This window comes from Nyctibius grandis, chromosome 8, assembly GCF_013368605.1.
Source record: "Nyctibius grandis isolate bNycGra1 chromosome 8, bNycGra1.pri, whole genome shotgun sequence".
In the NCBI taxonomy this organism is placed as follows: Eukaryota; Metazoa; Chordata; class Aves; order Nyctibiiformes; family Nyctibiidae; genus Nyctibius; species Nyctibius grandis.
This window is the reverse complement of record NC_090665.1, coordinates 1,626,278-1,651,544: the sequence shown is the minus strand read 5'-3', so window position 1 is coordinate 1,651,544 and position 25,267 is coordinate 1,626,278. Positions and strand designations below refer to the sequence as shown.

The window sequence follows — 25,267 nt, the reverse complement described above, 5'->3', positions numbered from 1 at the left end:
CTGCGTTAGTGGCATCTGTGAGACCTTTCACGAGATACTCAAAAACATTGATAAAAGCAACATGCAAAGGGTGGCAGAGGTGAACTTCCCAACGACGGATGGCTCCTCTCCGTGTTTTGCTTGCTTAAAAGATAGAAAGGAGGAATAATTCTGAATTATGGAAGATCTGCCCTGACCGAAATGTCTAAGCAGTTACCAGTGCTCCAGTGACTTGTTTTTGTTTCTACAATCACCTTTGAGCCTTATCAGTCCATGAAGCTCCTGACATCAGTGCCAGGCTTGCACAGCGCTGTCACCTGGACACAGGTCACACACTCTGTGAAACCTCACCACTGGATCTTCTCTGGAGGTTGTCCCCACTCTGTCCTGTCCCCTCTGTGCTGGGCAGAGGAGCCGGGGTGGCAGAAAGAGGCTCTCAATGCTGTGCCTCAAGCCAGGGAGAACATCTTGGTGAGAAAACAAAGGCACGCTCGCCAGGTGAGGAGAGGTCCCAGCACAATACACAGGAGCTTTGGGACAACTCAAGGAGCAAGAAGGTCTCGGGTGCTGTCTGCATCACCCCGTGTGCCCCAGCCCTGCCCAGGAGCAGTCCGGCAGCTGCCTCTGCTAATGCCACTGCTCTCTCCTGGAAGACCTGGTGCCTCCCCCTTTCCTCGGTGGGGAGCAGCGTGTCTGTGTCACCTGTGCTCTCAAAGGCTTTGGATGTGCTTCTGGCAGTGCCACGCTGCCAGTTCAGTTATTCCCTCTGGTATAAATGGTGCAGAAAGAGCCTTAAAATGTGCTTGAGTGATGGCTGGGCGTTGCTGGAGCCAAGGCAAGTCACCATTTTGGGTGCAAATCTCATGCTAGAGTTGCTGGGGGGAGCTTAAAGTTTCCCATTTTCTCCTTGTGGAATACTTTTGTTCCGTGGGGCTCTTGTCTGTTCTGTGAGGTGGGATGTGGTCTGTTCCCCCCCCACCTGGACGTTTTCACACAGCAAGTTCCCTCTTCCTTCACAGATATTATAACTGAAGTCTTTCTCTCACCTTCTACGTGTGAGTTTTGTCTCTTTACCCTGAGGATTTTTTTTATTTCAGGGACCTCGAGGGCTTTGAGGCCCGCAGTTTTGTGGGGGTATGAGGAGCTACTTTGGTAGGACGTTCGTTGGTCCACAATTGCCTGGGGTTGCAGCAGACTAGACATGGTGACCGACGGATCCTTGTGGCTCTTGTGTGTTTAGTAACACAGTGCGTCTCTCACAGCCCTCCTTTTCCATTGTCAAGGTTTTGTTTGCTTTACTCCAGCAGTTCCTTGTACAGATTTTGCCCCCACCGTACCATGAGCCAAGAGATGGGTGGTGTCTCTGGATGCTCCCATGCAGACCAGGCTTCTTGAAAGGACAAAAATGCCTTTTTGAACGCCCCGTGGATTTCACTGATGTGTATGGGGCAGCACTCACTGCACTGCAGACAATCAGCCTGCGATAAAAGAAGCAGAAACACATCTGGCATCATAAAATTTGGACAGATCTTAAAGGCTCAGTGTATAATAATGCACGTACCCACAAGAAAGAATTAAAATAATACTCTGATCTAAGCGTAACTGCTAAGTCACAAGCATTACTGCAGCCAGTTGATTTATTTAGATCAGGTCCAAGTAGAAACATGCAAGCAGCAAAATGGTCCCAAAAAATCAGAACTTGTCCCTTAACCATAAATTTGTGCAGAGCAAAACACCATTTTGGGGTATAGGTCACTCGATTTTAATAATTTTTTTTCCAATAACTGTATATTTTGAACCAACTGGCAACCAGAGTTACTTCTGAAAGCCTTGTGATCTCTTTTTGTAATCTCCCGAGCCTGATTTTAAGATAAAGCAAAATACTTCGCCACAACTCGTTGCTTGTATTTTAGATCTTCACCTACTGGCAGATGTAATGCCACAAAATGCCAGGAATGCTCGTGAAAAAAATACACGAATACGTAAAATAGGCATTGTTAAAATAACAATAATTTATGTATCTACAAATAGGCTTTCTGAACATTTTTTGATAAAAATTGTGGCAGGGATAATGACTGCTTTCATGTTGAGCTATTTTGCTGTAATTTTGTTTTGTATAATAGTTATGTATTATATTACTCGGTAGAGTTTATTGTTCTTTTACCTCACTCCAGGCGAGTAGCAGCAGTTCAGCATGGCTGGAGACACTCCAGCTGCATCAAAGTGACAGGGAAATGGTCAAAACTTCTCTTCCAGTTACGTCTGCTGCACAGTTTGTTTAGGAAACAAAAATGTGTTTTAAATGTTAATTGAGCCTATGTTTATCTCTTGGAGGGGAGGATTGTCTTCCAAATAAACTAGTGAGTATGTACCAAAAAGTCAACCTCTTTCAGGCCATTGAGAAAACAGCTCATTCCATCCCAGCATCCCAGCCCGGCCGAGGATGGAGCTGTAGTTTTTCCCCATATGGCTGAAGGGAAGCGATTTGTCTGATACTCTTTTCTCATTTGTCTCTGTCATGGCACAGTGTAGCAGATCCTCTTTTGTTTGAAATAAGTTGACTTTTGCTTCAAAAAATGTCTCACTTGTGATGCTCAGGCCACGTCCTGCTGAAGTCCCCCGTGTATTTTTATGGCCCAGCTGTACTTGGAATCAAACTCTGGGCAATGTTTTCTCTCCTGTTACACGGTCCCAGAAGAGAAGAGGCAATAATGCTGTTGCCCCGTGGTTGGAGGAGGTGTATGGCACATGACTTCCTCTCCTTTTCTGCTAACCCTTGGGAAGACGAGAATTTTTTATTTTCCTAAAGTTTGCTTGCATTTCAGCACAAGCTCCAAAAGCAAAATATCTCCTGGAGATCTTAGCCTGGAGAAGAGGAGGCTCAGAGGTGACCTTAGTGCAGTCTACAACTACCTGAAGGGAGGTTGTAGCGCAGTGGGAGTCGGCCTCTTCTCCCAGGCAACCAGCGATAGGACAAGAGGACACAGCCTCAAGCTTGGCCAGGGGAGGGTCAGGTTGGACATTAGGAAGCATTTCTTCTCAGCAAGGGTCATTAGCCATTGGAAGGGGCTGCCCAGGGAGGTGGTGGAGTCACCATCTCTGGAGGGGTTCAAGAAAAGCCTGGACATGGCACTTAGTGCCCTGGTCTAGTTGCCATGGTGGTGTCAGGGCAATGGTTGGACTTGATGATCCCAGAGGGCTCTTCCAACCTGATTGATTCTGGGATTCTCTGTGATCTCCCAATTTCTGTAACCATCTGCTGCGTACCAAGTTTGCTGCACCCCGCGGAGCCATAACTGGTTACTCTGGTGGAGTATCTGATATAAGCTCCTGAGTCAATTGCTTCTTTCTCTGCTGCTTTTCCCACTTAGATATTTTTAGGACTGTGGAACCTAATACACTTAGGACAATTCTAACAAAACAGAAGAACCTTAATGCGTTTCTTCACCTTTGGGGTTTCTGCTTTAGTATGTGAATTTGGACACGTAGATACAGAAATAGTTGGCACTGGAATCGTGTGCCCTTGCCAAGCAGAGACGATAAAGTGTCTTTGCAAGAAAATATTTGCATGTTTAATATTATGATCTGAAACAGCCCCTTTAATCCGAATTTGTGGGGGGTGTGATCTCACTGATAAATTGGCGAGATCACATCCCCCTGATAAATTAACTAGCAAAAACAGTGGTTGATACAGCTGCCAGGCAGCACCTTATCATGTCTGATGAGATCTGAAAATGAAATCTCATTTTAAGCTTCTCTTTGTTGCAGTGTTAGTCACGGGTCTGATCTGAGTGTTGCTCCTAAATGAATTGCTATGGAAGGAGAGAACCCCTGTGATTTACGAGATCCTTCAACCTCTTGCCATTAGTGAGGAGAGGTGCCGATGGTCCCCTGCTCCTGCCTGCTGCACTGCACTGCTCTGCTGATGCTGTGCCGGAGGAGTCCTGCTCAGCCTGGGTAGTTGTGGGTTGTGCAGTGCCACGAACCGGTGCAGGCCTGAGCCGCAGGGCCCGTTGAGCTGAGGACTGCTGGCAGGTTATAACACGTTTGTGTCCATGCTAATGTCTCCACAAGCTCAATGTGCAACAGGTTGGGTACAGACATGAGGAAAATGACCTTGGGGAAGAAGACCCTGTGAAAATGGAGTGGCATGCGTGAGCGCTTGGCCCCTTTCAAGAGAGTTTGCCTGCCACAAACAGCACAGAATAAGCAAAAAAAGGGCACAGAAACTGGGTCTAGGGAGGTGAAGTAGCTTGGCCAGGCTCCAGAAGGCTCCTCAAAGATGAAAGGGGAGCTAGGTCTGCTGCTGGTGCTCTGATCCCTGAGCCAGGCTGATCTACCACCCTAGAGCAATGCAGGGACCTTCAAGGAGGCTTTAGGGACCCTGCCTCTAGGTTTGAGGAGGAGACAAGGTGTATTGAAGTTCAGCTGGGTTGGGTAATACTAAGAGGAATAACTGTAACATCAATAGTACACAAAAATAAACTGTTTGATGCAGTTGCCTTTTTGTTAGTTATCGTGGGGTAGCCACTATGCCCCAACGACAATGCTTTGATCAGCAGCAGGCACACAAACCTCCCTTGCACAAGCAAACAATGAATTAATTTGTTTAAAATTGTTCTTATCCCCTCGTGCTGTCTAGGAGAGAGCCAGAATATGCCTGATGTACTTGGTGAACCAGCTGGCCAACATGGAGCACTCATTTCACCATATTCTTTTGCTGGAAATAAAGAGTCTTACTGACACCTTCTCAAGCATCTTGGGCACCCAGAGCAGAGATATCTACCGCATGAGCAACAGTTTCACTGCCATAGCCAAGCTCCTTGGCCGACAGCTAGAGGATGACAACACGTCAGGAGCCAGGTAAAGCTGGTTTTTGGATGATAAAGCCACAGCTGTCTCTGTGGCTGTGTGAGGCAGTATAAATTTATATTAAATATACTCAAGTTGCGAGGAACAAACAGTCAGCTGAAAGTAAGATGTACTGTGGTTCCTGTAAGCCACTACATTGCCATTTTCAAATTGATCTTGATATCCCTCTTGTATCATTCCAGTACACACTCACTCAGCTGTTGGATTGTGTAATTTATAGGGTCAGATAGGTGTAGAAAATAGTTTACAGACACCTGATGGGCAACATCCCTACCTGTAGACATAACTTGAGGTATGCATTTCAAATGCAAGCATAAGGACCACTGACACTAAAGCAGAAACCTGTAATTAAAGGGTGGCAGAAGGAGTTGTAGGTACACTGCAGGCACCAGCTTCACGCTGCCAGGCAGAATGACCTCTGAACATCATACAAGAGAAATTGTGTCATTTGGCAGTGAAACATAAAGCAGTTGTTCAAGTTTTAGCACTTAAAGAATAGGAAGAAAGCCATGTCTTAGAAGCCATGTCTTAGATAAGTAGACTAAGGCAATCTAAAAACCTTCAGTTAAGAACAAATCAGTGAAGTCAGGCTACACAATTATCACTGAGTTCATTCCAGACGATAACCAGTGAAGCTGATGAGAACGAGGGCTGGCGTAGCTCGCTAATAAAGGTTTGCCAAAACAGTCTGAAAACAATTTCTCAAGCTTGTATAAAAAGATGTTCTGTTCACTCGGGTTCTTTTAAATGTGTATCCTGAGGTTACAGCATTGGGAGAGTTGCTGCATTCATCACAGTTAGAATATAAGTGTTATTTAAGTATATGGTGGTAGTCACTTTTAATTAGGGAGAGACTTATAATTAGCATTGTGTATACTGAAATAGGTCAAGAGGGCACAAAGGAATAGTAATTCTGTGATAAAATTTAACACAGATGTCAGAAAACTCATAACCATGAAGGATAGCCTTGGAGACAGGCTTGCAGAGCTGGAGCCAAAACATTGAGGTCATTCGAGAAACAATTAATTGGTATCCTGGAGAGAGTTAAAAATGAAAAAGGAGAGGAACCCCGATATTTTTACCACAAGGCTGTAAGAAACGTCCAAACTTCACCTGGTGGCAGAAACCTCTGCTGAAACCGAGCCCTCGGCACTGGTTTTGTGAAAAGCTTCATTGAGAGAGTGAAACAGCCCGAGTGGAGATAGGCCAGAGTTGAGGACAGGAGTTGAGGCTTCACTAACAAAGCATAATAATTATTCACTCAGCCCATCGTGGTGCCTTGATTTATGGTAGAAAAATTACTTGATTTGCTAAAATGTTGTGATATTCCTATTCCTTATTATCTTCTGTGCTTAACATTTCTCTCTAGAGCTGATAAAAAGCAGTAAAAAACAAGAAAATGTTTTCATTCAAATGTTGTTGCTGCGTTTCCCCATTTCTCTCTAAAATTCCCCCTTGTTAAGGACTTGCTTTGAGGAGTAGAAGCTTCTTCATCTGCGTGAGTGTGGTTACAGATGCAAAATACTGTTTGAGTGTAGAGTCTGGGGGAGGAGAAGGGAGGAAACAATAATATTTTTCAGTGGATTTTTCAGAAAACATCCTTATTTTCCTTCAGGAAAAAACCTCTACTGATTATACTGAGCATGAAAGGAAAAGGCTTTGGTTGTTTGCTTGTTTTAAGTTGCATTTGCTTCTGAGTGACACGTTTGGACACAGACAGGAGTACGAGGGACTGCAAATGTAACTGCTGTCTTTGGAATATGAAAGCTGCCGTGGGGTTTAAGATGTGTTTAAGAAAAGCCTGGACATGGCACTTAGTGCCCTGGTCTAGTTGCCATGGTGGTGTCAGGGCAACGGCTGGACTCGATGAGCCCAGAGGGCTCTTCCAACCTGGTTGATTCTGTGATTCTGTGGGTGAGAGGGACAGGCTCTGAAGTAGGGGTAGACGATGGAAGATGAACCCACCTCATCCCTAGGCGGCAGTGGAGCTGCTCAGAGTTATTCTGGTTTAAGGAAAGGCAGAGTTTGGCCTTATGTCTGCAGTGGAAGGAACTTGAAATAGACATTCCTCCATACTGTTTGTCTTGTTCTTACCAGTTTTTAACATTTCTGTGGATAAATTGCTGCTCTAGTGAGACAGGACGGTCCCTGTGATACAGCCTCACTCGCCATAAGGTGGGTGTGAGCGTAGCCAGAAGCGATGGGAGCAAAAACCTGATCCTGATGCTCCCCTGGGTAAGGGATGGTGTCCTGGGACACGGCTGGCTGCAGTGGGGTCTGTCCTGAGCACAGCTGTCTCAGGCCAGCAGCAGGGCCCTGGACCCTTTCAAACAAACCTTTCTGAAATTATTCCTTATTCTTCATCTGCCGCTTAATTTTTTTTTTAATTTTATTTTTTCCTACTTCATCTGTGACCCCGGTTCCCTGTATGCTTGCAGCTGCCATCGTCTTGTTATCTCAGCATGGCTATCAGAGTGAAACATTGATTTTTCACAATTACAATTGATAGGTGGCTTTACATCTCAAGCCTGAATCAAACATAGCAGCAGCTAGATCAGAGAAGAACAAGTATGAAGCAGCTGTTAAGGCTCAAATGAGAGTTCTCCACTGATTCAAGTGGAGTTTCTTCTGACTTGTGCTAGCCGAAGTGGGACCGGTCCAGATGTTGAAGTTGAAATGCCCTCCTAGCTCCAGAGCTGCTGCAGTGGTTTTTAAAGAGCAGCAATCCAGAGTATTTATGCTGTGAAAGGAAAACAGGATTTTAAAACGTGTGGCTGGATTACAACCATTCCTTCCAGAATCATGTGTTTACACAAGAAGAAACTGATTTCTTCAGAGTGATGGCTGGCTTGGAGTTGTTTGACACAGGGCATTTCACATGCAGTTAGTGGAGAGTATAATTAAAACCATGCGATGCTCTGTTGCCCCCTTACTGTCACAAAATTGCAAGTTATTTGCTCTCAGAGGTGCCTTTTAAGGACACATACCGAGTTTTAATGGACTGATCCAACCTGGAAGTATAGCACGGCCAATTAAAAGAAGGCAAGAAAGGAAAGAAAGAAAGAAAATTTAATGATGCTTCCAAGCCTTCACTCTGGGTAAGAACTGAGCGTAACAGGCTATACCAGTGCTACCCATTTTAGTGCCGTGGCTGGATGAAGTTATCTCCTCTCCTTAAAGGAGAGGACAGGTCCAGCACATGGCATCACTGAGCATTCATTAACTATTCATTTGCCTTTCATTTTCTACTGTATTTGTCCTTCTTTAAAGGAACATTTGTAGTGGTGAAGAGAGGTGTAATAGCACCTCAGACTTTCCTATGCTGGTGAGGGACGACTGTGGGATTTAATTCAGCGCAGGTACCAAGAAGTCTGTCTGCATGAAGCATCTGCTCCCCTTGCTGCTCTGTGTCCTGCCTGGCCCCGGGAGCAGCAGCCCCACAGCAGCCCATGCCCCTGCCTGGGTCTGCCAGCATTAGCTATTGAACTGCTCTGGCATTCCCCGTTAGCACCCTGTGAGTAGCACCACGTGTAAAGTGCCAGGAGACGCAGCCTCCAGCTGCTCACCTTGGCCTTGAACATGATCTGGCCGATGGTGTTTCTATGTTCAGTTACTGGCAATACCTGGAAGCTCTTGATGGGCTTCCCAGCTGTGAGCTAGAGGTTTTGAGATCGCCATTGCTATCCACCACTTGCCTTCTTCAAACCTGCACCTCCGGCGTATTGGAGGAGGTGATGATGTCCATACATTGACGAACCGCAAGGACCCACTCTTGATCCAAGGACCCACACTTGATCCATTCGTGTCGCCTCCATCCACGCAGAGCTGAAGCCCTGGAAGCAATCCCACCTCGAGGGGATTTTTAGCAATTTCTATTTGTGTATGCTCTTTTTCCCATTTTAAGCACCTGACTGGTGATGTTGATAATGGTGCCGGTGGTCTGGAGAAATGCTCTTCACATTAGTGTGTCACTCTTGCCTTGCTGACCTGTATATTTAGATCTCTTTCTACAGAGAATTTAAAAGCAGTGAGACAGAATCACAGAATCAATCAGTCAGGTTGGAAGAGCCCTCTGGGATCATTGAGTCCAACCCTTGCCCTGACACCACCATGGCAACTAGACCAGGGCATTAAGTACCATGTCCAGGCTTTTCTTGAACCCCTCCAGAGATGGTGACTCCACAACCTCCCTGGGCAGCCCCTTCCAATGGCTAATGACCCTTGCTGAGAAGAAATGCTTCCTAATGTCCAACCTGACCCTCCCCTGGCGAAGCTTGAGGCTGTGTCCTCTTGTCCTATCGCTAGTTGCCTGGGAGAAGAGGCCGACTCCCACTTCACTACAGCCTCCCTTCAGGTAGTTGTAGACTGCACTAAGGTCACCTCTGAGCCTCCTCTTCTCCAGGCTAAACACCCCCAGCTCCCTCAGCCGTTCCTCCTAGGTCAGACCCTCCAGACCCTTCCCCAGCTTGGTCGCCCTCCTCTGCACTCGCTCCAACACCTCAACATCTTTCTTGAAGTGTGGGGCCCAGAACTGGACACAGGATTCAAGGTGTGGCCTCACCGGTGCCGAGTACAGAGAGATGATGAGTAGCACAGCACTATCTTTCCAAGCCAGGTCCTTATGATTTCTCGATAGGTTTGTGCATCCTTTTCCTCTCGAAAACAGCCTGAGCTTTGGTGTAAGCTGATCCTGCTCCAGCAACCTCAGCAATGTACCGAACGTCTCTTGCCAAGATTTCAAACAATAGTTTATTTTACTGTTGCTGGAAGGGGAGGCCAGCAGGAAGGCCTGCCAGGCGTCCCGTTGGGCGCGGGGTGGAGGTTTCATTGAACGTTTCGCTTGGGTTATGTGCTTTTGGCATCACGGGAATTGATGCGAGCACAGAGCGGGTACACGTGAGAGTGAGTGGTCCGCGGGGACATGCCCGGGGCCAAGCACCCTGTCGCCCTCCCGCAGGGCTCGCAGTCGCTCTGAAATCCCGGGCACTCGCAGGGTCAAACCCGAGGGGGTGGTTTGAGGAGCACCAGGCAGCGATGAGCCCTGTATTCACTACAGAATCACAGGATCAACCAGGTTGGAAGAGCCCTCTGGGATCATCGAGTCCAACCATTGCCCTGACACCACCATGGCAACTAGACCAGGGCACTAAGTGCCATGTCCAGTCTTGTCTTAAACACCTCCAGAGATGGTGACTCCACCACCTCCCTGGGCAGCCCCTTCCAATGGCTAATGACCCTTGCTGAGAAGAAATGCTTCCTAATGTCCAACCTGACCCTCCCCTGTGTCCTCTTGTCCTATCGCTGGTTGCCTGGGAGAAGAGGCCGACTCCCACTGCGCTACAACCTCCCTTCAGATAGTTGTAGACTGCACTAAGGTCACCTCTGAGCCTCCTCTTCTCCAGGCTAAACACCCCCAGCTCCCTCAGCCGTTCCTCGTAGGTCAGACCCTCCAGACCCTTCACCAGCTTGGTCACTCTCCTCTGGACTTGCTCCAACAGCTACCTTACTACGGCTTTACGTAAGGCAAGTAGGATTCATTAACATGTTTCCTTAGCAGAAGCGTTCTCTTTTATTTCCTTCGCAAAGCCATCAGAGCTCAACGGGAGAATGCTGGACAAAAAGGTGCTGTCCTACAAGGCTGGTTTTATTCCCAGTCATCCTCGAGGCTTGCTGCTTTAGGTCTGCCATTCCTAAACCCCATCAGTCCATCAATCCCCTCTCCGTAGCCAGAGGGCTTTCCATATATACGTGTGTGTAACAGACGGTTTTCTTGGTGCTTAGTTCCCACAAAGGGAGCAGTGTTGAGAGCTGTGTTGGAGTGACAGCTTTCTAATAAATTAAATCTTCCCACATCTCCAGAAAGATTTGTTAGTAAAGGTCAGACCAAGGTTCTTTATTACAGAAGAATATTTTTTTCAAAGTGTTCTGCAGTGCTAATATATTATGAGATCTTGCCTAAATTAAAAACAAAACAAGACAAAACTTGCCAACTCCCCTGAGAAATATCCTGAACTGCTTTTATCAAAACAAATGAAAAAATGTATTTTCTGATGCCGTGTTCGTGGGTTTTTTTTTTTCAAATGTGCTTTGTTTCCACAATTGGTAATTTGCAGTATTTTGGAGTTTTTAATAGGCTTCCCAGCTGTGAGCATGGCTTTTTGAGGCTGTGCTGGTTTGAAAGTGCTGTGTTAAAACTCTCACTTGTGGCTTTCCATAGCTGTATTTTACAGATTCAGCTATACAGATATTTGCTCATCAGGGAAAAAAAAACAACACAGAAATGCTCAGAAGCAAAACGAGCTTGTTTTAGAGCTGTGGGTAGTTTAAAAAAGCAAATACTGTCAAATATCCCTTAATTGTCAAAGAGATTTCTGATTGTCTTTGTACTGCCTTCAGGATTTTTTGGTCTGGTTGCTCCATAGTTGCAGTAGCAAGATGGGACCATATACATCCCCAGCAGAAGGCACCTCCCTGAAGAAGTGGGGAAGGAGCAACAGTGTTTTTGCCACAGTATGCTGTTGGTCCCCTGGGCAATTCAGTCCTGCTGCTGCAGAAGGGCCAGGCAGCACCTTCAAGGGACAGTGCGGATACCCAAGGTTTAGGTTTCTGGTGAATGGCCCCATGGGACTGAGTGCACCCCCAGTAAATTTGCAGATGACACCAAGCTGGGTGGGAGCGTCGATCTGCTGGAGGGTAGGAAGGTCCTACAGAGGGATCTGGACAGGTTGGATAGATGGGCCGAGACCAACGGCGTGAGGTTCAACAAGAACAAGTGCCAGGTCTTACACTTGGGCCACAACAACGCCCTGCAGCACTACAGGCTGGGGGAAGAGTGGTTAGAAAGAGCCCTGGGGGTGCTGATCAACAGCCGGCTAAACATGAGCCAGCAGTGTGCCCAGGTGGCCAAGAAGGCCAATGGCATCCTGGCCTCTATGAGGACTAGTGTAGCCAGGTGGTCTGGGGAAGTGATCGTCCCTCTGTACTGGGCACTGGTGAGGCCGCACCTTGAATCCTGTGTCCAGTTCTGGGCCCCGCACTTCAAGAAAGATGTTGAGGTGTTGGAGCGAGTGCAGAGGAGGGCGACCAAGCTGGGGAAGGGTCTGGAGGGTCTGACCTCCGAGGAACGGCTGAGGGAGCTGGGGGTGTTTAGCCTGGAGAAGAGGAGGCTCGGAGGTGACCTTAGTGCAGTCTACAACTACCTGAAGGGAGGTTGTAGCGCAGTGGGAGTCGGCCTCTTCTCCCAGGCAACCAGCAATAGGACAAGATGACACAGCCTCAAGCTTGGCCAGGGGAGGTTCAGGTTGGACACCTGAAGGGTGTGACATCGGTGCGTGCCTCCCCTTGCCCTGGGATGGGCTGGTGGATCTTCATCCTGGGACCCTCTGCCGAGGGTTTCCGCTGTGCCCCAGGGCTTCGGTGGGTACCAGTTACTGCCCCTGTGGCAGCACTGCTGGGCCTCCAGTGAAGACAACGGTTCTCACTGCTCAGAGGATATTTTAATCGCTAGAAAGCACATTTTTACCAGCAGTATATTTGACAGCAGATCTCTTTTTGTCCTTTAAGATTAACAGCTTCCCTTCAATTTATTTTAAAGTTATCTTTGAATTTTGCATTAAAAGGTTACGTATTCTAAGACTAACATAACAATTAAATTTAAACTAAACCAGCTTGTCCTGCAGTCCTACAAGTTCATTTTAACTCTTCCTTTTCTCTTTCTATTTTGCTGAACTTCAGTCACGTTGCTCAGAACTTTTCCTGAGCCTGTTTCTGGCCATGTGCTGAGTTTTAAAACATATTTTTCTTACTCAGAATAGAATAATTTGGTAGGAACTGCATGTACTTTTGTCAAACCTTTAAACCCACAGACTTATGTAAACAAGCAATTAGCTCGACTTTTGGTTTATGAAAATAATGTAATAAGTCGTTGTTTAGCAAGCTTGAGAGAATGGTTTAAGTGCAGTTGAAAAACTCTTTGCCATGGGACTATCAGGGAACCAGTTGGGTTTTGCTCATGCAGACATAGCACATGCAGTTTGTAATCCGGCGTTGTCAGAGATGTTCAGTGTTTCTGATCCATCTGACAGAAGATGTTTTTGAAAATGATTAATCAACCTCTAAGAGAACCTCTGCTGAAACATATTTTACCAGATACATAATACAGGTCACAGGCAGAAATGCAGTGTCAGCATCACTATGAACACAGTGTGCCAGAGTTAAATCTCTGCTTTCTCCTTCCTTAGGATGGAAAATGATACTGAAACAGAATCTCCTGCACCGCTGGATGATTTAAAATCTGTTATGAGTGGAAATGAAGAAGATGAAAAGCTTCAAGTTAAAATACAGGCTTTTGAAGAGAAAATAAATGTCGACACCAGTACTCCTGGCTCAGTGCGGAGATACAGTCTAGGCCAGGTTTCTAAAGAAGAAAGGAAGGATATGAGATTTAACAGGTATGGCTCTGTAAAATGTGAGTGGTTTTCATGAATATCAGTTTTGTAATAAAACTTTCACAGAATTTCTCAATGTTTGGATAAATTGGTCCACTTGCCTGATACCTCTGAGCATCATAAGTCTAATTTTAACCAAGTCTCATATCTGTGAATTCACAGGCTGGATAAAACCTTTCTAAATTATTTATTTAATCTCTTCTGTGTCCTAAAACAGCAGAAGGGATAGGAAAATATTTGCATACAGATATTACTAGAAAGGAAGATGCAGAGATCTCTCCTGGGTATTCTTGCTAACAAATACATATCAAATTTGAATCCAGTTTCGTGTGGGTTATGGTGCCCGTGTGCTGTGCTGAGGTGAGGGGGATTGGACTAGATGATCTTTTGAGGTCCCTTCCAATCCCTAACATTCTGTGACTCTCCCAGGACCCTGGGTGAGATAAAGACTCAGACAGCAACGTGCACCCACCCTCACCGCAGCTTCACAGCAGAGGTTTTCTCTTCCTACTCCTCTATCTGCCCTTTCAGTCACTTCTACCCTTCTTTCTCTTACAGAGAACTCTCCTAACTTCACCCTCAGCATACAGGTATGGGGCAAAGGAGAACTGGAGGCTGAATGTTGGTTCAGTTAAATGGCTGCTGGATGGCATTTTTATGATGTGCTCCATAAAGCACATGCTCCAGTCCTGGGGTTATAAGTTTCTTGCCGATAGGTTGACTAGCTCCCTCCATGGCATGCAGATGTTGTGATATATGGATATTATTTAGTTTCATTTGCTTATTAAAGCTGTGGCTTGAGTTTTGCTTTTGAAATGCATATTTACCAGAAGATACTTGCCTCTGGCTAAGCGAGCCCCACACTCAGCTCTTCGAACCAGCTGCACAGAGGTAACTCGGACGAGCACGTGTTCGGGTGATTTTTGTGTCTTACCTCTATTCCAAATCATTTTTCCTTTCCTTAATCACCTTCCAGGTCCAAAAGCCTCGCTTTGCATGCAGCCCGCATGAAGGGGGTGAACTCAGAGAGTGGCCAGGACGAGGAGAACGGGGAGATAACTGCGGGTGTCTCCTTCACCGAGATCTACATTAGCCAAGAAAATGACAAATTGCCTTTTAGTGTTGACACTGAAGCCATGCAACTGGGAAACCCTTTGCTTTCACACCAAAGTATTGATTACACAGAATCAGCAAATTTGCCAGAATCTACTAAAGAAAAGGCCCTCGAAGGAAGCACAGAGGCAGCGACGAGCCCCGTGGAATACCAGGACCAGCTCTACTTGCACTTGAAGGAAAACCTGGGTAAAGTGAAAGCATATGTCACAGAGATGGGGAGGAAAATTCCTATCCCCGATCAGTGTGTTATTGAAGGTAAGAGGGTGGAGGCTTTCCAGTTATGAGAACTTTAGCACTACGCTGAACGTCCTCTCAGGGTTCAAGCAAATGGGTGGCAAAGATCCTCTAGCACAGAGCTCATGGATGGGGAGGAACGTTAGTTTTATAAAACAAAGTCATTCAGAAATGGCAGCGTTTTGAAATCCTCCAGGACTGTTGTTGTTTTCCTTCAGGGATACAGTGCAGCCCTTGTGTAGCCCAGATTGCCATGGAGGTTAATGTGAGGATTGCCTGTTGGCTGTCACAGGGAACGACCCCTGAGTGCCATGATCTAGTTGACGGGGTGGTGTCAGGGCAACGGTTGGACTTGATGATCCCTGAGGTCTCTTCCAACCTGGTTGATTCTGTGAGCTCTCTGGAAAAGGGCAGGACCCGTCACACTGAGCTGAAGAGAGGTGGCTGTTGGCTGGCAATACCTCTGGGCATGTCTGCAGGGCAGGCAGGCAAGGGGGACGTCACCCAGCTCCAGGCTGTACGTTATGGAGCTGTGTTAGCACTCATGGAGGGGTTAGTGCAGCAGAGTGCACGTGCCGTGGGTCGAACTCGGCCACGCAGGCGTGTGGGTAAGCACATGCTTAAGCCTCCTTCTTGGCCTGCTGGGTTGGTCTCGAGCAGATCTGTGTCTCCTTCCTCATTGTCATGGTATTATTAAATTAGTTGACTTAGAAGATACAGCAGAGATGAAGCAGGTCAGGACCCTCAGGTCAGCACATTCCAGTGCAGACACAAAGCTCCTCGAAGGCACAACAGAATGAGATCGCCGGTGCTTCGGGTTGGGTTGGATCCCATCTCACCGCTTCCCTGGGGTTGTTTAATGTTTTCTGCTTTCATCAAGGGCGGGTGTTTGTTTTCAAGTGGGAGAAAGCTGGTTTTGTGAGTCTGTGGGGGAGGTGGGCAGTATGCTGCAGGGTGGGTCTTTGATGCTCCTCTTTGAAGTAAATACTTGAGGTTGGGTTGCGAGCCTCTTGCTTATACTGAGCAGCAGCTGCTTCCTTTAACGTGGATTTGGGGGTGTCTAACCACGTACTGGTGGTTGTGAGCTATTTACAGCCCAACCCTTCAATGGGTTGATTCCAAAGAGTAGCTGACTCAATACATTAAATTAACTGGCAGTCACTTAAAGCGTCATCTTCTAATACTACGTAACTTCAGGGCCATCAAATATCCACCTTTGTTGATAAAATATTTGTTTACTTTTTCAGTGGTCAAGAAGTTGACAAGCAGTTTCCCCTCATAAAAGGGATGTAACTATGTATATTTTAAAAGCTTATGTTTCTGAAGGATTTCCTAAATAACTTAAATTCCAGGTTTACTATTTGAAATAGTTATTTGGTAGAATTAATGATAGAACTTTTGTTTCATAAAATTACAGTGGAAACATGAGAGTGAACAATCTGAAATCGAAGTGCTGAACGCTATAACCTGACGTTAATCAAATACAATATGTTGAATATTTTTAAATGTATTGCTCAGTTTCCTTTCTGAAGTACCTATTTTGATATGTTCTAAGCATGTGACTATTTATAAATTCATTCAAACCTTTGTAATTTCCTGAAAATCCTCCACTAGCATTCTTAGGGAAATTCTTTGAGCAGGGACACATGTGCAGCACAGGAGATTTGTGTGACTCATTCTAAATACGTTGCAGAAATGCAGTCTGGCTCATTACGCAGGGGACAGCTTTGTTAATATTTCAGATATTACATAAACCACTCCATCCAAAACCTTGCTTTTCAAACAAGATGTTTAGAAAATAGTAAGAAAATGTTAGAAAATATTAATATACATAGTTGGCTAATTGTATGTTGGTTACGTAGGAGTTTGCTGAACTGGAAGTTTAATATGTAAAACAGGGAAAATATGAAAGGGCACTTCAGAGTAATCCCCCATGAAACAGGGTACTTGAAGGAAATAGTGGCTAATAAATAATAATTTCCCCATGTACCCTTTCGTTAGAGTCATGCCTTCCCTGGGCTTCCAAGTGGCAGCTCACACCCAGCTCAACAGAGCGTGAATGTCAGTTGTAAGAATTTCTAAGTAATGATGAGCCAAATTCTGTTCACTTCGCTTCACCAGAACTCAACCCCCTGCTGGCATTTCTAATGACGACGATGTCTGACCTTTGGGCAACTGTCTGTGAACACAGTGAATTCCTTATTGCTAAAAATTGAGCCTGGGTGGCACCCAGAATCACAGAATCAATCAGGTTGGAAGAGCCCTCTGGGATCATCGAGTCCAACCATTGCCCTGACACCACCATGGCAACTAGACCAGGGCACTAAGTGCCATGTCCAGTGTTTTCTTAAACACCTCCAGAGATGGTGACTCCACCACCTCCCTGGGCAGCCCAATCCAATGTCTAATAACCCTTTCTGAAAAGGGTTTTGAGTCACACCCCTGAAAGGACGCTGCGATGACGTAGAGGCGAGGGTAGAAGCTCACGTGCCTTTGGGTACATCCAGAATTAGTGTGCACGGCCCCTGCCAGATCCAGGGGCACTAATACCACAAGCAGCAGGAATGAAAGCAGGAGGCTGCTGAAGGGTTCCTAAATACAGAGTCGCTGCCTTGCAGAATGACAGAGGACATTCAGTTCAGTGCTCAGCAGCTGACAAAAAGCAAATGGACACGAGGAGAATTATTAAGAAAAATAGATACCTCATCATGACATTATTATGTCATTGTCTGCATTAATTGGAGCCTGAATCTTGAAGGACAAAGTAAATCTGTCGCAGGAGTACGAGGATAATCAGAGACCTTCATGTGAAGAAAAATGTGCTGGGACTCCACAGTCCAGAAAAGAGACAGCTGATAGAGATTTGCAATATCAGGAGTGACTGAGAAGATTAATTGGGAGCAGTGGCTCACTGCCTGTCCTAATACAGGTGCTAGAGAACATGTGATGAAGTTGTCAGGAGCAAATTCAAAATACACAAAATAGGCAGCTCTGAACGCGTAATTAGATACACGTAATTAAACAGCAGAACTGATTGCTACAGCGCATTAAGCATGCTGAAAGGGTGCCTGGTTTCAGAAGTGATTAGGTAAATTCATGGGTGAGAGCCATTCCAGGGTCATCAAAATAATGCCACCCCTGAGCCATGGATGGAGTTACCAGGAGAGTAGGAGGGACATCACCGCTGTGTGCTCGTTCTGTCCTTGCACCCCTTGCTCACAGCTTTCACTCGCCCTTTGGATGTGTTTAAGACAAGACTGGACATGGCGCTTAGTGCCATGGTCTAGTTGACATGGTGGTGTCAGGGCAATGGTTGGACTCGATGATCCCAGAGGGCTCTTCCAACCTCATTGATTCTGTGATTCTGTGAGCTAATACCAGGATAAGGTACTGGTGGGACTTTCTGACTTGAATCAGAATTGCCATTCCAACATCCCTTAAAAGGAGGAAAATGGATAAAATTTGGTTTCTTAGCCAAAAAAGGAGAAAACTTAAGGAGGACTTGCACATAGCTGAAAACTGTGTTATCAAGACAGTTAAGGGAACAGCCCATGCTGGACAAGATAAGAAATAATGAGCTTAAGTACCAATAAAAAAGATTCAACTTAAAGAGTAGAAAAAACTCTCTAATAGTCCTACAAGCTTGCCCTGGCAGAGGAGGTTGTGGAGGACTTCCAAAAGCACCTTGAGAGCTGGCCAAGGCAAGGCTCCAAGGTTTGACACATCTGAAGAAGGGTTGGTGCTTCCTAAAACACTTCTGTTTTTCCCATGTACATCAGTTGGATTAATGTAAGATTTTGTTTCTTCTGAACTTTGCCTTACACCATCAGCCAGCTTTACTGCTACTACAACTCCAGTGTCACAGCTACTCCTGGCTGTGTGTGGGCAAGGGGGCAGATCCGATGCCCACTCCAGGTCCCCTGCATGTCTTTGATTGCATCCTCTGCTCTGTAATGTTGTCCGTGATTTGCGAATTTTCTTTTTTGCTATTGATTCAGACATTTGCTATGTAGGTCTTAGCCCTCACAAAATATTTTTACTTTATCGGGTGTATTTTTTCAGTCTGCTTGTTGATTTATAAGCTGGTTTGATTTATACTACATGTCAAAATTTATGTAATATTAACTTGAGTGTTTGATTTTACAGCTGTGAAGGGATACGGGTTAAGAATTGTAAGGGTGGATCCATGGTCTGTCTGTGATAGTTTGACGATGCCTCCTGTACACATTGAAAAATTGACGTGTCCTCAGCTCTGTTACCTCATTTAGTGTTTGCTATTCTTGGCTGCACGTGCTTCAGGCAGAGGAGAGCTGTGAATTGGGTGATGATCCTACAGCAGAGGCAGGGTTAAGGCTGGGCTGTTGGCCAGAATGTCTCAGACTAAGAAAATGGTCAAGCTGAGGGTGTTTTGAAGAACAGACAAGGTACAACAGCTTACCAGAGGCATGTGTGTATGTGCACAAGTGAATCTTTTGGAACTAACACTGCAGTGCGAGAGGGGATTTAAACTGGGGCAGAATGAAGGCATCCGAGACCACAAAATCCATTTGTTTTTTCTTATTTCAGTTTCGGGCTGATGGTTTGGTTCAGTTCCTGCTTAGTTTGAACCACTTTACCTGGATTCACATCTCTGGCATACCTTAAGCAATTTGAGGCATTCTTTTATGTCATGTTCATCACTTTAATCCTCTTAATCTTGTGGGTCTTTTCCTCAAAAAAAAAAAATGCCACCATATTTGTCAAGCACTTTAGCTTTCATGGAGCTAAGCAAAGGAGTGGTCATCAGCTCATATTTTTCCAGATGGTTTGTGATCTTATGTCTTATCAGTACCTCCAGGATCTTGCGGATGGCAGTGGCCCAGACTTGTGCCTCTATAATTTCCTTGAATGCTCCCAAGTCATTAGCCATTGGAAGGGGCTGCCCAGGGAGGTGGTGGAGTCACCATCTCTGGAGGTGTTTAAGAAAAGCCTGGACATGGCACTTAGTGCCCTGGTCTAGTTGCCATGGTGGTGTCAGGGCAATGGTTGGACTCGATGATCCCAGAGGGCTCTTCCAACCTGATTGATTCTGTGATTCTGGGTTTCGTCATTGCTTTTCAGTCAACGTTTGGTTTGCGTAGGTTGCTTGGAAAGGCTTTGGTGAAACATGACATTCCTGGTTTACCTGGTTTAGCCCCGATTACCCCCATGTGCAGCACAGGGCTCTAGAGCAGCCGGCAGGCTCCACCTGCTCCAGCCTCGCTGGGTCTCACCTTGAACCCTGCGTGTCGGACGATTTTTGACTTCTTGTTTCCCAGACACGTAGGGATGGTGGACCAAATGCGTGGCCATGAGGAGCGGCTGGTGTCAGATGGTTCCCAGACACAAGCCTGTACGGCTGCTGGATTTGGTTATAACTTGAGGGCAGGTCCTTGTTTTCCACTCTGGTTCTACTGAGTGTCAAGTGAGCCATTGGAAAGAAAGCATTTGATAATATATATGCGTAGAGGATAGTGAAGGCTTTGCACATCTCTAGCCTGCCTAGCCTCCTTTTTAGAAGGACAGAGCCCAGGGAGATCTAGTGCCTCGTTTGGTCCTTGGTCACTGAAGCCACACCCAAAACACAGTGCCATCCCACGAACAATATTATAATCATTTTATAGGAGTCGGTCACTCCTCGGTGCCTACAGGAGGCAATACAAAGAGCAAACATTTTGTGGGATTCATGACAAAATGCTGAAAGAGGAGGAGGCGGCCGGGGAAACAGGTTGCAGTGCGCTGGCCCTAAATCTGGTTGTTGTTATGTTTTATGCTGTACTGAGAGATAATCGGTACCATATGACGGTGTAGATGGAAAAGCTCGTTGCTCCCCTGCAGTGCTCGCCCCTGCACCGGTCTGATAAATTCCAGCATTCCATAAGCCAAACGTTGATTTGGAACAGATGGACCTCTGCTCCTTCAGCGGGACCACAAAGTTGCATAGGCTCAGGCCAGCGTTCCCAGAGATGAACTCTGCTGCTGCGAGGCCAAAAAAAATATTAGTTGGCATTTTATTCTACAGGAGCGGTATTTCGAATGCATCCCAAATGTGAGGGCTGGCAGCGAGGATGGAAGTGCTAACTCTCAGGATGGCCATCGTGCTCGCGGTGATCTGCGTCCTGAGACCATGGAGAAACTCCCAGCGCAGCGGGGAGCGTAATGGGAACATGAACATGCTCATAACTTGCTGCCCTCACAGATGTGATAATAGCAAATCGTGTGTGTTTACACCTAATCTGGAAGCATCGGTTCAAACGGGCTGGTCTCCAGATGCGCTTTACCTGGTAGCTGGGAGATTCCTGCTGGGGTGGTGTTATCACTCTCCTGGGGGCAAAGCCAAACCAGAGGACTTGGACTTCTGAGCTGCTGGGTTGGATCAGTGGTGTCACCATCTCTGGAGGGGTTGAAGAAAAGCCTGGACATGGCACTTAGTGCCATGGTCTAGTTGCCATGGTGGTGTCAGGGCAATGGTTGGACTCGATGATCTCAGAGGGCTCTTCCAACCTGGTTGATTCTGTGATCGGGACGGACCAGATGGACGGTGCAGGAGCTGCCTGTGCCCACTGTGCAGGCAGGGTGAGCCAGCAGCCCCGGGCCGGGCTGGGGTAAAGGGACGAAAGAGAGAGAGTTTTATAAAGTCAAGCTAATCTGTATGTTCTCAAATGTGGCTTTTGCTACTCAGGTTTGGGCTCTGTGTGTTGAGTGCATTGTAGTTGCTGTCCAGACCCCATTATAGTCATGCCTTCTCCAGTAATTTTTGTCTAACATAATAGAGGTGTTGGACTGAGTTATGGCATGCAAGCAAAGCTAGTAGTGTTAAAAAAGACATAAATCAGCATTTCTTGAAGCTGGTTGCTTTAAAAATTACCCCTTTCTCCTATAAACATATTTATTGTTTGCATACTTATTTGTAATCCAAACTGACGAGATCAGGCAAAGGAACCTGAGGAAGCTGAAAAAGGCTTAAAACTGAAATTTAGAAAGTTGTATCCATTTCTTATTCCCTGGTTTCATGTTTATGGGTGGGTTTGATTCTATTTGGGAAATTTATGAGCATACTTCTACTAACAGATTGTATTTAATAGTAAAGGATTACCAATGTAAATCACATAACACATTAATTGTTCCCAGAACCAGTGACTCTGTACCTACTTGCCTATGTCCCTCCTGGTTTAGCCCAGCATGTTAAGCTGGAATAAACAACAATTAACAACTCTACTGACATTCTTCTGGTTATATTTCGTTATTTTTCCCCAGGCACAACCACTTAGTAGTGAACTTTAGAATTGCAACATATATTCTCTTGTTTCTTGCAGGAAAAACAAGTTGTTGCTTATTCTCTTGCTAGAAGTTTGAGACTTGCCAACAGATGTGATGAGAAATGTTTCTTCACTGGTGGAGCGTTTCCTTGGCACCTTGATCAGTCTCTGCCATCTGGGGTATTTGGTGACTACGTGGGGTTGTTTTGTGCCTTGTGTTGCCTTTCACATGTTCTTCATGTTTTAAAACCCTTTCCTTGTGTTACTGGGACCCTCCTTCCAAACCAAGCCAAAGCCAGGCTGAGGAAGGAGGAGAACTCATCCTTCCTGAAGAAGATGTGCCCAAGCGTCGCCAGCGACGCAGGAGAGCAGGATGCGGGCACAGCCAGGTACGATGCCCAGGGGTGCTGAGATGAGGAGCTGCTTGAGTGGAGAGATGTACAGAGCTCTACAATGTCTTGGCTTAGGTTTGCTCTTAGGTGCTCGTCAATAGGGATAATTCACAGTAACTGGATAAACCAGACGATTGTTCTGTCTGTCCCGTGTTACCCCAGGTACTCAGCAGCAGAAGGGATTTCTTTGCTGCTAATAAGATGAAGCAGAGCTATGAACTCTTCTCCTTTGCTGAGTTAACTGAGCTGGTGCTTAGCCTAAACAAAACTCTCATCAACATACACAGACTTGTCACCTAATAAACCCGCTTTGCACCAGAACCATCCCTTTCACCCTTGTGCAGTATCTTTTGTCATGTTGACATGTACAAGGGATTTTCCTGGCCCAGGCAAAACGATTGTATCCAGCATCCATCTCCAGGAGGTAGTAGTCTTAAATAGTCATAAGACAAGTCTGTCTCTGGGTTTTTTTCTTTTTCTTTTTCCACAATCAAAGCTTCTATGAGCCCGTGCAGTAGCAAAGTGCTATTAGAGTGACAGACCCAGTGGTTGAAATGGTGTTTCCATAAATCCTCATTTAGGTCAGATGGGACAGGTTACTCAGTGAAATAGAAGTTGGCATAAATACCCTGCTTCAAATTTGCTTTCCACATTTAGAAGCGACAGTAGTTTTTAAAGTACAAAACTGGTTCTAGAGTCTGTAAATCTGTATCTTAAATGTGACCATGTAATAGGTTTAATGTCCTCAGGGAAATTAGTTAATTTTTTCCTCCCTCTCTCCCTCACATGCTTTTGACCAATTATTTTAAAGGGTTGCAGATCCATCTTTGCCATAATTTAGACTTCATTACTTTAAATCACATCAAAAGGACCCTTAGTCAACATTGGATTACCAGCATTTGCCAAGATGTGCCACGTGCTGGGGGAGCGGTTGCAGAGCAAGTAGGTTTTGTTGACAGGAATCTCCTGTGTGTTGTATCTTAGTGATATCCAGAAAGTTTCTTCAGGGCTAAATTCATCTTTCCTCACCAGGCGAAGGCAGGGTGAGAGGTTACGTGTTTCCACATGGGGAATTACACAGAGATTCAGGGAACTAAGTTGTCTCCACCTTCGTAAGGTGAGACTGGTTCCTTTTCACCTTCCAAGCTTTTTCCCTAACTCAAGCCTGCAAGTGATTTATTCTTGCTCTTCCTAACAAAAATTTTTGTATGCTCCCCTTTCCCAGCTAAACCTGCAGACCTGATCCCTGCTCCCTCACCAGATTCCCCTTTGTCAGCCTCTGCATTGCCAATTGCAAATGCAGTGAGTGGTTTTCCCTAGGATTTACTGCCTTCAGGTCTCACGGGTGTGAACAGGTCTTGCTATGTTGTATTCTCTCTGCTTTAACTCCTCTGAAACCCGTTGGGATTACACAAGGTTGATATTTGGTTCATAGTATTTTATATAACAGTGCAATGCTGGACTGGGAGAAGTATGCAACAGAGCACTCCCACAGCGGAAAGTGCTTCATTCTGGGAAGCTTCATGTGCCCAGATCATGACAAGAAACTCATTTTTGCCTTGCCTAACTATTTACAGGTCTCCCACGACCATAAAAATGAATTCCCGTGGTACTGGTGTGTTGGTTTGCACTTGAGTGAAATACAATGTGACAGTGCTAGATATGGATCAGGGTCATCTTAGTCTTCATCAGAAGAGGTTGCCCAGGTGGAGTTTAATCAGCTTGATGTGGACTTACTGTGGATTACAAGAAATCTAGCTCTGGACTCTTCTGCCTTGCATGGTTGTTTAATGCACTCCAATGTTTGCCTGCAGCCTTTAAATGCCTCCCAGGTTTCTTGTCAATTCATACATTTGTAACTGAAAAAATAACGGCCGCGCTCACTGGAGAGGAGGACGTTGACCGCCAGCTCCTTTCCCGCAGTGGCAATACCTGGTTTATGGTCACTACAAGCGGTTTCCCATAACGAAGCATTAAACTTTTCACATACGTGGACCAAGGCCAAACCTCTACTTCTGGTTGAGTGGATTGAAGTTAAGGTTTTGTTAGCATCTGTGACGCATAAACCAGCGGTCTTTAGTTTGGACCGTGCTGTTGGAAGAGCATTTTCTCAACAGCCTCCTTGGAGACATCATTTAGTTTTGTGCTTTAATATGTCCCAGGGTGTAGTGTTGCTCTAATTAACCCCTTCAGTTTCTCAGACCCCTCTTTGTATTGAACATGAACACTGGCAGGTTACTGGTTTGGGTAATCAGATTAAACTTAAATTTTCCCCGCAGCTACTAATCCAAGAGTAGTGGATATGCCCCATCTTTTTCCTGCTAAGGTGTTACTTATGGGCAAGATGTATCTGTGATCTGCACCTAAGTTAGTTTGCTTTTCAGAACTGTTATCTTAATTTAGCAGCATTTACATCTTTGTTGGTTTAACTTTAAGCCCTGGCTTCTACTGCTGAAAGCTTATGATCATACGCACACCTCTAATATTGTCCCACTGTAGATCTTAGAGTATGTTTGTGCTCTTCTAAGTTGTCCTCTGCTAAATGCATGCCCTAGAGACAAATACGGATGGGTTTTCTTGTTGGCTCACCCATGGGTTAGGAGAGCCAGGGCTGGTCTAGGTCCTTCCTCCTGTCCCTTTGGAGGGGAATGATCTGGATGATGTTTGTAGTCCTGTTCAGCTCAACATCATTTGGACTTGGTTCATGAACTCCCTGTCTGGGAGGAAAGCTCGCCTCCTGGTCCCACCCTCAGACCTCCTAGTGCCTGTGGCTCTTCTGCTTTCTCCTTCTTGCCCCATATTGGCTTATGCACCTGCCTGTGATTAAAGATTAATGAACACCGCATTGGTTTCCAGACAATCCAAGCTTCATCTGCTGTGATGTTGCTGACTGTACCCTGTAAGTGATCCTCTGAGGGAGGAGTGCTGCTGTTACCCTTTTCTCTACAGT

At 45.8% G+C, this 25,267-nt stretch overlaps 1 protein-coding gene across 2 annotated transcripts in view; it reads left to right on the top strand.

Moving 5' to 3' along the window:
• VEPH1 (ventricular zone expressed PH domain containing 1) overlaps positions 1-25,267 on the top strand; it is a 75,679-nt gene that overhangs the window by 26,252 nt on the left and 24,160 nt on the right. For both annotated transcript variants that reach the window (XM_068406936.1, XM_068406934.1), the window contains exons 6-8: positions 4,622-4,842; positions 13,092-13,301; positions 14,275-14,669. In XM_068406936.1, coding sequence (XP_068263037.1) covers positions 4,622-4,842; positions 13,092-13,301; positions 14,275-14,669 — 826 coding nt within the window. The remainder of the gene's footprint in view (positions 1-4,621; positions 4,843-13,091; positions 13,302-14,274; positions 14,670-25,267) is intronic.